The 15,884-nt window shown below is 37.8% G+C and overlaps 1 protein-coding gene across 1 annotated transcript in view; it reads right to left on the bottom strand.

Annotated features, from left to right (window-relative positions):
• Hao1 (hydroxyacid oxidase 1) overlaps positions 1-15,884 on the bottom strand; it is a 44,437-nt gene that overhangs the window by 25,433 nt on the left and 3,120 nt on the right. Inside the window, exon 2 of the mRNA XM_090352015.1 lies at positions 11,514-11,665. Coding sequence (XP_090208141.1) covers positions 11,514-11,665 — 152 coding nt within the window. The remainder of the gene's footprint in view (positions 1-11,513; positions 11,666-15,884) is intronic.

The raw sequence follows: 15,884 nt of genomic DNA, 5'->3' as shown, positions 1-15,884 counted from the left end.
TCACTTAATATAATTTTCATCCAAAACTTCAAAAACTTGAACAAGGAAATTAAAGCAGATTTAAGAAAATGGAAAAACCTCCCATGCTCCTGAATTGGGAGGATTAATATTATGCCAAAAGCAATCTACAAATCCAACCCAATCCCCACTAATATCCCAAACTTCATTCTTTAATGAAATAGAAGAAGTCATGCGGAAAAAATCAAAGACCCCGAATAGCACAAAACAATCCTTAGCAAGAAAAACAGTGTTGGAGGAATATCAATACCAAACTCCAAACTCTATTATAAAGCCATAGTTATAAAAAACACCTTGGTATTGTTATACTAACAGACCCAAGGACCAATCAAATAGAACTGATGACCCAGGAATGATTCTACCAAACTATGGCCACCTAATTTTTGATAAATCTGCCTTTTTTCTGCATTGCCCTCTGGAAAACACCTACTCCACTTGCTCATGGATTCAACGATAACTAGATGTAATGTCAAGGAACAAACTACTTGAGTGTGACATCTCTTCTCTATACACTCAACTACTATCAGGTGCGTGTTATAAATGGACTTATCCATAGATTTCAGTTAGTAAGGAAAAACAGCCATGTTGAAGGAAGATGGTGGAAGATGGGAAAGAGAGGAAGTGGAGCAAGCACTTCAGCAGTTACAAAATAGCTACCAAATGTTTAATGTCAGAACCAACAGTCTTACAAATAGGATGCTGAGTCACTGGGTCAAAGTAAATCAGATCATGCTGGGAGTGGCACGGAAGGGAAAGACTTATATCTGAGAACATTCTCGATCTAAGTGATCACAATGTAGCCATAACCAAGGGGAAGATTTTTGTCCATGGGAATAGGCACTTATAATGTGACATCTCGATTCATGTGGAATAAACTATGTGTCCAGACTGCAGTAGAACAATCCCGGTAATGTGCTACTTTAGGGTTCACCTGATTTCATTGAAAATAGGCCACTTTTATGAGAAAGGAGAATTGAATTGTCACAATTCTTTTTCTACAGGGAAAAGGAGAAGATGAAAGAAACGGTAATTTGTTAATAAAATAATAAAAAGAACCTAAGGTGTGGTGTTCTGGGGAGAGATATTGAAGGGTAGGTTTATATATTTCTAAGATGTCCTTAATTTTCAAAGTTAGTCACCAGAACAGCTGCTCTAAAATAGTTTTGTTGAAAAAACAAATCTTGTCATCTGCACAGGAAGTCATTGTGTAATGCACGGAATGCCACGACAAAGTATGGAGCAGTTGGGTGGCTCTAAAGTCAAGGTCTGATATTCTGAAATGTCCGCAGAAATAAAAGCAATTAAATGTGTCAGCTTCTCCTTGTGTGAACCCTGTCTTTGCTCAGTTTTCCTAAAGGCTAAAATTGCAATTGAGATTACCTAGAAAAATTAAGTTGTGAACTGCTTGATTTAAGTGAGGAACTATAGACTCCAAATACTTTGACATGGTCAAACAAATCTAAAATTACCATTTGGGGAACTTAACCGATTTAAAAAATCAAAGAAAGCTCCAGAAATCAGACTTCATCCTTTCCTGTGCTTTCATGGCCCTCTGTTGTCTTGAATCTGGAGCAGAGGGACCACAGAGAGAATGACTTGACCACTGTACCTCTTTCTTCTAATAAAGAGATCTTTCTGAGGAATAGTCAGTCCCTGTGTCATCTTAGACCTTGCTGTTTTACTCCCACTTTATCTCAGAGGCAGAGATTTGCAGAAGAGCTCATATTTGCAGCTCTACTGCAATGCTTCTCAGGTTATTACTCTGTCATCTGACTGAACTGGCAGGTCTTAACATAACTAGCTGATCACAGCGAGACCTCTGCCACAGAGGAGATGCCTTCTAACAATGGCTTTGAATATTTCTGGTTAACACTTGACAATTTCAATCAGCCTCCTACAGTTTAACAACCTCAGTATTACAACACACATGTAAGCCTGGCAGCTCACTCTTCTGCTCTGTGAACCACTGCTCCACATCTGGCTTCTTTGCTGGCTACTTGGAGATAAGAGTCTAATAGACTTTTCTGCTCAGACTAATTTCAAACAAGGATCCTTAGATCTCAGCCTTCTGAGTAGCTAGGATTATAGGCAAGGAGCCACTGTGCCTGGCTAGGTTTTAATTTTTAATAAGTGCTTTTATTGGCTTGGTTGGTTTTATTTTTCTTGCTGCTCAGGTTAGCTCATGCTCAATCTTCCTGCCTCTCAAGTGCTGAGATTAAAGGCATGCTGCAAACATGCCAGTTTCTAATAGATGTATTTGTTTAACAAATTTAATCTCATTGTACATTGAACCATTTTTGCAAGCAAAAATTTAGCTTTTATTAAAAGGAATCATGGTTAAAAGCTACATGAATATGAAGGTAAGCATCTGATATCTGATACACTGCAGTACCTTGTTAAGCCATTCTTCTAACCAATTAAATTATTGCTCTCTGTCTCTCTCTGTCTCTGTCTCTCTCTATCTGTCTGTCTGTCTCTCTCTCTCTTCCTCTCTCTCTCTTCCTCTCTCTCTCTTCCTCTCTCTCTCTCTCTCTCTCTCTCTCTCTCTCTCTCTCTCTCTCTCTCTCTCTCTCTCTCTCTCTCTCTCTCTCTCTCTCCCTCTCCCCCCCTCTCTGAGGCTTGAACTCAGGGCCTGGGCACAGCCCTTGGGCTTTCTCATGGCTAGAGCTCTTCGACTTGAGCCACAGCACCACTTCTGGCTTTTACTGTGTATGTGGTACCAAGGAATTGAACCCAGGGCTTCATGCATGCTAGCAAACACTCTACCACTAGGTCACACTCCCTGATGAATGGTGTTTTCATTGTACTATGAGTTTTTCAGGATAAAATCCAGTGTGAAGTCAAGGAGTCTCTGCAGATAATTGTGCACAGCAGATCTGCATCTTTGTGGAAGGCACATTTATTATCATTATCTTTTCATATACACACATATATGTGTGCTTAATGTTGCAATGTGAGTGTTACATGTGTACATGTACATATGTACTCTCAGGCGTTTACAAATATATTTTGTGTGTATACATGAGTGTGGTATGTGTGTATGTGTGATTTTCTATATATATATACGTGTGTATATATGCATGTATGTGATGTGACTGTTATGTGTGATTGTATATATGTGTATTGCGATGTGTTATATAGATTTGCATAAATTTAATATGTGTTATATATGTACCTGTGTGTATGTGTGTAATATGAGTTATGTATGTGTGTCTGTATGCATCAGTGCAATCTGGAGGTTAAAATAAAGGTAAGCGTGATGTGAACAAGTCTTTGTAGGTATTTTAATTTGTTCTCCTTTTTATTTTACTACACTGACACAAACAGGTATTCCCTTGCCAATATTTAGCAAACATAATTTGTACACAGCTTTAGGGTTTCTTCTTTGTTTCAATCTAATTTTGATTCTTCTTAGTAAAATAGACAAATATTGGATCAGACTTGTGGTCGTGTCCACCAGCTGACAGATGCTAGATGCTAGATCTTGCTCCGGGATTTCTTTATTCTCTGCTGTTCCAGGACAATGAGGATGCCGCTGCAGATCGACTTTAAGGAACCATAAGGGTAACATAAAAGTCTAGTGTTGTACCTGGTTCATGAAAGGCGTAGAGTAAACATTTCTTTAAGAGCAAGTTGAGACTCGTGGAGGGCAGTGGAGATATGTCCCCAGGAGGTGTACTGAAATGTGTGTCTCAGTCACCAAGAAAACAACACAACAACATAAATCAATACAACTTTGAAAAGTGCACCACTTTAGGTGGAAGCAAAAGAGATGACAATTTTTCTACCTCCCATTAGACAGCCTCTCACTCAGTGGAAAGGTTGATCGCTTAATCTGAGAAAAGCCAGAACATTCTACAGCTAGAGCTGTTGCTGTCACCCTTGCTCAGTTCTTTGGAGTTTGTATGGCTTTTTTGTGTGCCTCTGCAATCTCGTCCACCTGCACCTTAATAGGTGGTCAGATCATAGCTAAACGCCAGCCCCCCCACCCCCCTGGCCAACTTTACTTCAGAATGTGGTTGGCTTTTTAGGTTCAAAAAGAAAGTGTTCAGATTTAATGGTTTTATGGTCCATCAAATCCTGTGTGGTAGCCTCTAATTGCATCCAGGGGCAGGAATTTCTTTTTAAACATTTTTTTGACAGTTTAATAAGAATTTGCTAATATGCTGCACATTCCTGGAACGCTTTAGGTGCGTTTTCATCATTGTCCATACAAGGTCCCAGCACTCCCTCATGTGGCATGCATCCACATAACAAGTCAGAAGCATAAGGATACATGGGTACTTAATGGGTTTCATTTTTTCTGTCATTCCTCGTGTTTGAAAAGGAACAAAAGAAGCAAGGTAGCTTCCTGAAAGATGAAATAAAAAATGTGTTATAACTTTATGTGTAAAATTAGAGGTTCTTGTGGTAACGTTTGCAAAACATCGAGTGGCTCAGTATTATTGTATTATTAATGCTTCTCTGAGAAGATCAGGAATTCCCACTTTCCCTGGAAGAATAAACTGAAGCTACTGAAATATTTTTATTATTGCTATTTCATTTCAGTGTGTTGGAAACAAACAAACAAAAAACAAAATAGGCTTATGCCTATAATCCTAGCTACTAAGAAGTCTGAGATGTGAGGATCACGGTTCAAAGCCAGCCTGGGGACTAAAGTCCATGAGACTCTTATCTCCAATTAACCACCAGAAAACCGGAAGTGGTGCTGTGGCTCAAGGGGCAGGGAAGTAGCCTTGAGCTGAAATGCTTAGGGACAATGTCCAGGCCAAGTTCAAGTCCCATAACTGACAAACAAAACAAAATAAAACAACAACAACAACAAAAAACTTGTAGAAATGGTTATATATTCTCTCCTGAGAAATATGAAGGTCAAAAATCCAAAACTAAACATTAAGGAACTTGCATCTCAAGTGCATGTGCCACTATTACTAGAGATAGCTATAGGACTTGTTACAGACCCAAACAACCTCCACTTATTAAATGATGATTAAGAAATCTGCTATTAACCACACAATGCATACCCAACTTTCACAATGCCTTCCAGTTATGTGCCTACCAGTTCAAGAGTTTTTAAAATTTTTATTTTTATTTGTTCATAAGTCAACATCCCTTACATGCTCTCACAAATTTTACACAAGGCTCTTATTTGCTAATGAATTTCATTTTCTGTGGTGATTCCATCTTGATAAAGTCAAAGGATAAAACCTTGAAATCATCCTGTGTTTTCAATTAATATTCAAAGATGATAGGATAGTGTTGCCTTTGGGCTCTGTCTGTAGTGAATAATATTTAGAAACAAATGGTGGAAGGAATAAATGAGATCATAAATTCATATTGAATCCCACACATTAATTGCTTAAAAAATTGTCATTTACTTTACACAAAACTGGAAAGCATCTTTCTTCTTCTTCTTTCCCAGTATGGAAACTTGGGTGCTGTCCCTTAGCTTTTCTGCTCAAGCTTTTTCATGGCTTTTTACCACTTAATTGGAGATAAGAGGCTCATGGACTTTCTGTATAGGGTGGCTTATCACCAGGGTTCTCATATCTCAACCTGATGAAAAGCTAGGATTATAGATGTGAGCCAAAGGCATTTGCTAAACTATCACCTTTTGAACTACTGTAATGTTTATTAAATATTTGCTTTTGCTTTTAGCAAGATTCCAGTATCATCTGTCTATCTATCTATCTATCTATCTATCTATCTACCTACCTACCTATCTGTCTATCTATCTATCTCCTCTTCTCTTATATCCCAAAAATGCAGTATGAAAAATAGAAGACAGAGGCTGGGAGCACAGCCTAATGGTAGAGTGCTAATCTAGCATACAGGAAGCCTTGAGTTCAATTCCCCAATATCACATAAACAGGAAAAAGCTGGAAATGGCACTGTGGCTCAAGTGGCAGTGCACTAGCCTTGAGAGTGTCCAGGCCCTGAGTTCAAATCCCAAGATTGACAACAACAACAAAAGAACAAACAAAAAATGAAAACTAGAAGACAAACATACACAATCCCCATTTATATTCCCTCAGGGTGGTATAAAATATACTAGACAGAATTGGGATTTCACAAACACAAGGAAGGACGGCTGTGCACATCCAACAATCTCTCTTTTTGTATTTAAAGAAACTTCAAGTAGAGACAAACCAAAGATCATCCACTCCTGGGGAAATTTTCTGGTTTTTGTCTTTATAGTTTTGACATTGTGAGTTTTTTCTTCTTTATTTGTGTTTTAGCAGAAGAATTCTTTTTTTAATAAGAACTTTCGAGCCAAATGCAATACAAATAAACTGCCCCTTAAGTGACACAGCTAAGATTCACCAGGTCAACCCCAGCCTCCTGGAGACATAGCATTCAAGCCATGGGTCTTGCTTAAGCAGCTCACTTTATCATGGAGAAATGTAATCCTAGAGAGTGAAAACGACCTGCCACAAGAAGCAAAACCAGTTAGTGGTGAATTTCCCCATAAATCAGGTGTCTCCACTGAACAGCCTAAGGGACAGTTATAACCCACAAAAGTATTTGCTTTGGCCCACACATTGTTGCCCAAATAGTGTTTTTAGGAATTATGATTTATTTGGCAACATAGAAAAATCAGGTGATTATACATACAAATCTAGATTTCTGGCTTCATGAGGTATTCGAAGATTTCATGACCCTCATAACCCCAGTCCCTTGGGGAGAAGTTAGCTAGAATTAAGATCTGACTAACCCTTTTTGGCTACCACACAAAAATCTCAGTATGAATGGGATAGAGAATGTGATACTGGTCTTGGGTCATTAAAGTCACTGTTAATCTCACTCAAACAAAAATGGTAAACTGTGGTAGGCATCTTTATCTTCAAACATATTTTAGGAACAACTGTAACTGGGGTTTTTTTTGAGTTATTCTATTGTGGCCAGGAATGGTAAGAATTGTTAGTTCAAGGCCAGACTGGACTATATAAGTCAAAAATGAAAAGAAAAATGAGAAAAGAAAAATATATAAACTTCAACAACTTTTTCCATGTTAAACATTCTATGATATCACTTAATTTTTTCCATTTTCTTGCCATTTTCTATGTACTTTATTTTTGAAGTTCTTTCTTTTTTATTTATTGTAAAAGTGATGAATAGTGGGGTTACAGTTACAAAAGTAATGAGTATATTTCTTTTTAAATGTTTTTACCCCCTCCCTCATTATCTCCCACTTACTACTTTCCACTCTCCTCCCCTACAAGGTGTAAAGTTCATTTCCAACATAGTTCTATCATTGTTGCATTAGTTCATACTTTGTCCTATTGCTTCTGTGATTCCCTTTCCCTTACATGGTTCAGATAAGCTTATATACAAGACAAGGGGTACAGTAAAGGGTAAACTAAAACAAGAAGAATACATAGAGGGGCCAGAAGTTTAGCCTAGTGGTAGAGTGCTTGCCTAGCATGCACAAAGATTCAGTTTCAATTCCTCAATACCACAAACATAGAAAAAAATAGAAATAACCGCATATAGAATGTAAAAAGAACCTCTTGTTTCCAGTTCTCAAGGTTCATGTTGATATGCTTTGTTATATATGGACCTATGCACTTAGAAATTGGGCTATTGCAATCCCCTGCTAAGAATATCATAGACATATTCTAGTTATTACCATTGAGGGCTTGGCTTGCTTTGCTTACTATAATTTTTCCAGGTCTTTCCATTTCTTTTTGAATAGGGCAATGTCATTATTTCTAAGAGAGGCATAAAACTCCATTGTACATATATACCACATCTTCTTGGATTCATCTATCGAGTGGGTTGGTTACATATCTGCTATGGTAAATAGTACTGCAAAAAACATGGTTGTGTTGGTAGATTTAGTGTGACCTTGTTTGTGATCATTTGGATAAATGCTCAGGAGTGAGATTGCTGAATCATAGGGAAGCTCTATGTAACCTTTTGAGAGCCTCCATACTGCTTTCCAGAATGGTTCAACCAGATTACATTCCCACCAGCAGTATAGTAATGCTTCCTTTAGGCTACATCCCTGCCAGAATCTATTTTTATTAGATTTCTAGATAATGGCCATTCTAACTAGGGTGAGGTGGAATCTCAATACTGTTATTAATTGTATTTCTTTTATGACCAGAGAAGCTTAGCATTTATTTCTTCATGTGTCTACTGGACATTCTAATTTCCTCTTTAGAGAAGTCACTCTTTAAGTCTTTAGCCCATTTGTTAATGGGTGGTTGTTTTTTAGAGGGTTTGTTTGGGGGGAATTTAATTTTTTTGTGGGTCATGGGGCTTGAACTCAGCCTTGGCGCTGTCCCTGAGCTCTTCAGCTCAAGGCTACCACCATACCCTTGAGCCAAGCCCCACTTCCAGTTTTCTAGAGATAATTGGAGATAAGAGTCTAGGGTCCCTTTGTTCATGGGCTGCCTTTGAACCTTGATCCTCAGATTTCAGCCTCCCCAGTAACTAGGATTACACTATGCCTATCTGGGATTTAATTTTCTGAGATCTAAGTATATTTTAGATAAGAGGCCTTTCTCTATTGTATGGCTAGTGAAGATCTCTCTCCCTGTTCGCATTCTATTTATTTTGCTAGCTTTGTCCTTTGCCATGCAGAATCTCTGCAATTCAAAGCAATCCCGTTTATCCAGTCTTTCTTTGACTTGTGTTTCTGGGTCTTTATTAAGAAAGTTTCAACCTGTGTCAAGTAGCCCTAGTATTTCTCCCATTCCTTTCTGTACTCTTTTCATGGTATCTGCTTCTACCTCAAGGTCTTTGATCCATTTACAATTGATTCTGTTGCAGGTTGATAAATACGTATCCAACTTCAGTTTTCTACACATGAATAGCCAGTTCTGCTATAACCATTTTCTGAAGAGACTCTCTTTCTTCCATCCTGTGTTTTTATTTATTTTTTTGCCCCTCATCAAAATTGGGTGACCATAGGTCTGCAGGTTCATTTCTGGGTCTTCAGTTCTATTCCATTGGTCTCTAGGCCTGTTCTTGTGCTATGTACACAAGTAGTTTTGCAACCTACCTCAAATTGTTTTTACCCAACTTTCACTTGTTGCAAAAGTAGGAAACATGCAAACCCTTGCAGAAATGTGGTTTTTCTTCCTTAAAATAGTATTTACTTCCTAAGAATTCCTGTAAGATAATTTACTACATCCCATGGACTCACATTTTCAGAGCTTTGATAGAGTTTCAGATTGTTGTTACAGATGCCTTATTGGTTTAACATTCTTTCCATTAGTCTTAGAAAATGGGCATTTTTACTTAGCCTTTAAATTACTGTATAATGTTAAAAATGATTCTATATTTTAAAAATAAAGTATACTATTCTCATTTACATTTCTTTGCTTACCAATGAAACTTATTTTTTATCAGTATACTTACCATTTAATGTCTCCATTTGTAAAATTTCTATTTTAAAATATAATTTGTTTACGTTCATTGTTTTGCATGCTTTCAGGTGACTGGTTAGTGTCTCCCAAAGTTATTTACTAAGCAGAGACATTTAACCCTGTGCAATGTTATTCTTTGTTCTTTTTTCAGCTTGCCACTTACTTTCCATTTTTTTTTACACCAGTCATAGGGACTGAACTCAGGGCCTGAGCACTGTCCTTGGGCTTTCTTAAGACTAGAGCTCTACTACTTGAGTCACAGCACCACTTCTGGCTTTTTCTATGTATGTAGTACCAAGGAATCGAACCCCAGTCTTCATATGTGTTAGGCAAGCATTCTACCACTAGGCCAAACTCCCAGCCCCTTTCTTTCCATTTTTAAAAATGTGTTTATTGTCTTTAGGTACTTGTACAATGGAGTTACCATTCACCAAAGCAATTTATAAATATAGTGCATCTAGGTCATCCCTTTAACATTTTCACCCAAACCACCAACCCACCCATTCCATTCCTATCTTAATTTTAAGTTATGCATTGAATTTTGGGGCCATTTAACAAGGAAGCTTATGTGCACAATATATTTTAATCTGTGTTATCACTTCAACATCTTCACCTCCTTTTGATCCACCCCTTCTTTCCTTTTATTTCTTGTCAGTCAGGGGGCTTGAACTCTGGGCTTTGGTGCTATCCTTGAGCTTCAGCTCAAGGCTACTGACCTACCCCTGGAGCCGCAGTGCCATTTCTGGTTTTCTAGTAGTTAATTGGAGGTAAGAGTCTCATAGACTTTAGTGCCCAAAGCTGGCTTTGAACTGTGATCTCAGATCTCAGTGTCCTGAGTAGCTAGGATAATAGATGTGAGCCACCAGCGCCTGGCTCCTTCTTTCCAATTTTTAGGGCACTAAAATTTTCATTTTTATTATGTTTACGTGTTGATTTTTTATTGTATTTTATAACAAAATAATAAGATACAACAGGTATTTTAAGTAGACATATACCCATTTAAGATTTCCCATTATGGGTATGCATGGATTGGGAAGGGTGGGGTAGAAGAATTTTGAAAGGGGTGATATTGACTCAGATGCATGGTGTTTATAAATGAATAGCAACTCCTTTGTACAACTACTTAAAGATAATTTTGAAAACCTAAGAACAAAAAGATTTCCCATTGATTTTTCTTCTCCCTACCTATGTTTAACCCCAGACTTCTACCTAAAATCAAGGAAGTTGAAGCCTTTGACTAAGTCTGTCAACTTCACTGTACCATTCCCTGGTCACTGGCAGAAACCTGCAGTACACATGACAAGGAGGAACTTGAACCTACAACGTCTTTATTTCATAGAACTAAAATTATTTAAAACAGCATTTCATTCATGCTCTTTTAGCCCTCACTCTGCCTTTTATAGTATCAAAAGATTTCAACCAACATTCAGTATACTCACTTCCATATGAATTTCTCAAAGACAAATTTGAAGAGCTCTAGGCACATCTACCAAATATTCATCACTGCCAGAGAACTGGAGCGTTAATAAACACATCATAATCACAGATTTTGTTACCTTGTTTATGATTTTCTCTTCAGTCCCTTCTAAGGCAGTCAGAAATAGACTGCTGGGGACACAACCCACCTACAAAGAAGAATCAACATCCAAAAGCACAGGAAAAAATAACCAACCAAATACCTGCATTTGCTCCTTCATTGTATACTGTACATCATTGTAGTTGGGGAAAGGCAGGAGAAAGCAGATTGTCTTTTAAAATCAGTTAGACACATGGTTGAACCCCACCTCTGCCATCACCTAGCTGTCACCCATTTCTCAGATCTCTACTTTTTGACATATTGGTATTCACACCCATAGCACAACCGCCATTCTATTAAGCCACTACACTGGGCCCGGCACTTCAGATATACTTCAGATATTCACAGCTAGGAAAACTAAGGCACAGAAAGATGATCTTTCCCTGAGCCACACAACTAGTAAGTAAGAGAGCAGAACATATCAAAGCAAGCATTTTGATGACAGAACCAATGGACTTTCATTTCTCTGGGTATATAAGCACCATCCCGGGAAGTGTTTGGTGAACACAGAGGAAGGAGTTGCTAACTCCTCAGCTTCCTACCTCTCACAGTGCCAAGCTCACCATCCACATGAGCCATGCGCTGCATAGCAGTGGCAGCAGCACAGATTGGCATGCTGACCCTCTGTCCCAAAACAGTCGTCGACACATCTATTTCAGCCACATTCCGGAGTACTCGTGGATACAACTTCCACCTAGAATTTAATTGTTCAAAACAAGTTTTAACATTTCAAAAGCATAGCCAAAGCATAGATCACATTTTAGTTAAAAGGAGAAAATATGACACGTGGCACATGTTTTCTCTCATAGGCAGAAGCGAGATATAAAATATACCAAGATGTGGGAAATTCTGTAGGACTCTGGGCATTCGCACACAATAAGACCAAAGAAGAAAACAAAGGCACAATGCCTGCACGCTTCTAATCATATAAAGTAATGTTTATCTAAATAACCTCCAGGAAATAGAAATAAGAGGTATTTTTTTTGTTTTCTTTTTGTCTTCTTTCTTCATTGTCTTTGTAAGGGTATGAAGGGCACAGAAATGAAGGGGGAAAGGTGAACAAATACAGCCGTGACACTAGACAGGAATTGGAAATGAACTATACAACTTGTGAGTGGAGCTGGGAGAGGAAGATACTCATAACCTGACTTATGAAACCTTGTCTTTATAATGACAATACAGCTATCATAAAAGAGGAGAAAATACTGTTGGATTTTTCTTTTGTGTCAAGCAATTACTTGATAAAAAAAAAGTAATTCAATATTTGGTAGGGTAAAAAAATTATTTAATTTGTTTTTGGGGCTTGAACTCAGGGCCTGAGCATTGTCCTTGGGATTTCTCCAGGCTAGTGCTCTACCACTTGAGCCACAGCACCACTTCTAGCTTTTTTTTTCTTCTATATATGTGGTACTGAGGTCTTCATGCATCCTAGGCAAGCACTTTACCACTAGGCCAAACTCCCGACCTGGGTAGGAAATTTTGACAATGAGCTTTCTGTGTCACTTAAAAAATTTTGATGATAAAAAAATACGAAAAGGATGCATTTCCCAATTTTTATGGACATATAATGAACACTACATAGTCATGTGTGTGATGCTACTTACTCAGAAGGATGTGGTCTGAGGATTACAGTATCCAAATTCAGTCCAGGCAGGAAAGTCCCTGAGTCTCTTAATGCCAATTAACCACCAATAAAGCAAGTGTAGAGCTATGGCTAAAATGGCATAGCACCAGTTTTGAAAGAAAATATATCAAGCCTTACTATTGTCACACACACACACACACACACACACACACACACAACTAACAAATAGCAAACTTCATCTTGATTAGGATACAGTGATGTAAGATGTGACAAATGCATAGAGTGGCATAGTGACCAAGGGAATCAAGATCCAGAACAGGTCAGATATCTCCAAATCCCCCATCTCCTCAAACTCTAACTCTCTCTCTCTCTCTCTCAACCTTAACGTCTGATAACCATCATTTTGTTGGTGCATTATTATCATAATGCTCCTTGGTAAGAATGTCATATAGTAATATCTTGCAGTTATTTGGCCTTTTGAAGTCTGTCCTCTTTCTTTTTAACTGCATGCATCCAATATTCATTCAAAGTGTTGCAGACACCTAGACTTTGCAGTCTGGCTTGATGAACAGTATTCTGCTACACTGGGCTGGCACTGTTAGAGAGTAGTTCCAAGCTAAGAGACATTGATAGTGCTTCTAGTTTGGAGTGATTATAGATAAGAGCACTATTAGCTACATTTATAGCCAAGTGCCAGTGGCTCACCCCTGTAATGCTAGATACTCAGGAGTCTGATGTCTGAAAATCATAATGCAAAGCCAGCTCAGGCAGGAAAATCAAGGAGACTCTTACCTCCAGTGAAACACCAGAAAACATAAGAGACCCTCTGACTCAAAGTGGTAGAACACTTACCTAGAGCGAAAAGTTCAGAGACAATGCCCAAGCCCTAAGTTCAAGCCTCACAACCAATAAAACAAAGAAGGAAAATGTCATTTACAACTCTCTGTGTAAATTCTTATTTTACTTCTCCTAGGCCATTGCAGGTGATCACACAAAGACAGAGAGGTTAGATTGGAGTATTAGAAGATCTTCTACACTTACTTTTTTCTTAATTGATCTGTGATAGATAGTAGCTTCGGGCACTTATTTTTTAAAATTGTGATTTACTTTGTCCAAAAATAATAGCACTGATTGTTGTGTCTAATGAAGTATAATCACAACTTTGTCTCTTTTTCTTCTTCAGTTTAACTAAACATTTTGCTCAAAATGGTTATTTATCAAGAACGGTTGATTTTTTGTTTAAGGTGCTTGTGACAACTGAAAATTATTTCAAATGACTTTTGCTATGATTCTTCTGTGTTGAAATGAGAGCTAACTACAGCTCAGCAACCAACAAATCAATAGTAGAGTTTATGTTTTCTTTCCTCTCAGAAAAACAATTTATATTCCCTCCTTGTTTGGGCTCATTATTCCTCTCATTGGTAATTGATTAAGCCCAGGAAAATACAATGCTATGTCTGAGTATCAATAAAAAAGCTTCTTGTACAGACACATAGCCATACTAAACTGATTCTCCCATTTCACTTCCTAGGCTTAACTCTATCTTGAAAATTTTTAGCAAGCATAGTAAAGTGACATAGTATTGGAGAAACCAAAAATGAACTGTCCTCAACGGAACCATACTTCCTGTAGCTTAAAAAGAAAATCTAACGTAATATTGCTTTGTGAACAAATGGAAGGTCAGTCATCTAACCCTCTTCCTATAATAAAGTAAATCATACAGTCTCTAAAAAGCACAATAAAGCATTTTTGCCGCATGAGGCCTGTGCTGCTCCTTTGAACATCCTGATTGACATTATATTATATCACATCGCATGCTCGGTGGGTAAGAAGTCTTTTCTTCCTGGCTGACCTTCACAGCAGGATGCTTTAATCTTCATTTTGAGCAGGCAGAGGAAGAAGCCTTGGAGTTTTTTATTACCAATCATTTCTAAGTGTGTTATTAGAATGAGAGAAAAAGATTTTAATAGCAGCCGCTGGCATGCCAACTTTGAAGGGCATTAATACTTACTTAGGGCTGTAGGAGTGATCAAAGCTTTTGTGATGGGAACATACAAAGCTCCAGGGCATCATCTGTGGGGTGTGTGTGTGTGTGTGTGTGTGTGTGTGTGTGTGTGTGTGTGTTTAAGAAAGGGTCTTTAAAACATGTTATAGTCTCACTTAATAAAGCCAAACCAATTTTTTTCTCTGAACAACAGCTTTTACTTGTCCACACGATGGCGCCGTTACCTAAATAACTGTGGATTCTTGCTTCCCCATGAATATTATTTTTCATTTGGAGGATATTACGGAAATTGGTCAACAAGTATGTAAAATGAATTTGCTGAGGAAAATTAAATAAAGCCAATGGAATGGGGAAAAATCTACATCCTTTGGAGAGCCTTCCACATTCAGATATGTTTTTGTTTTTGTGTTTTTTTTCCAACTAGCAAGAACAGTTCATTCTCCAGATAGTTGCCATATCTTCTGGTACCCCACCTGCCCCTACTCCAAATATAACTGGCTGTTCTATATACCTGTTTGATAGAACAACCTTACACTGTGCTCTGATGAGGCCTCCCTCCAGTCAGGACTTTATGTCTACACTAAATGCCCAACATTTATCTTATCATAAAATCAGGTAATGTGCCATCTTCCCCAGGGCTGGCTGTTCTTTGAAGGCATTTTAAAATCATCACCCAGTAACATGCTTGCTGATGATGCCAACTCACTGCTCCAGGCTCATGTCCATTGGATATGTAAGAAAGACTCTCAAATTCCATTCCAATAACTTTAACTTAATTTTATTTTCACTGTAAGCCTTTTCATGATTAATAAAGCACCTTAATTAACACCCATTTTAGATTTTAGCTGACAGATTGAAGCCTTTTACGCATATTGGAAATCCCACTGGTGAGTTTATAGTGTTGCTTAAATATTCAAGTGAGGATTATGTCACTTTCAAACTTCAGTTATTTAGAAGAGAGGCACAAAGATGTCAGTGACAAGGGATACAAACAGCAGGAAAGAGAAGATCTTCCTTTCTAAAGTCATGTTGTGGGGGAAGGGAGAGGGAGATCCCAGGACTCCATTGTGGAATTATTTTCTCCATTGTGGAATTATTTTCCATCAGTAATAATTTTAGAAAAAGCTACAAAGTATTTGGGTAAGATGCTCTACTTTTGTTTGTGAAATTAACCCCAATCAAATCACATCATGCAAAATATGACAAGTAGATATTTTCCCCGTTTATATTTTATTCATCATGGGACATTTCATTCTACTGAATGATTTATTTTACTTGCTTTTTTGTGATTCTTTTTTCTCCTTTTTATTTTGGTCCATATCA

Source organism: Megascapheus bottae, chromosome 18 (genome assembly GCF_031878675.1).
Source record: "Megascapheus bottae isolate mThoBot1 chromosome 18, mThoBot2.hap1, whole genome shotgun sequence".
NCBI classification, from domain to species: Eukaryota; Metazoa; Chordata; class Mammalia; order Rodentia; family Geomyidae; genus Megascapheus; species Megascapheus bottae.
Note: the sequence above shows the minus strand (reverse complement) of the source record. Positions and strands in the feature narration are given on the sequence as shown.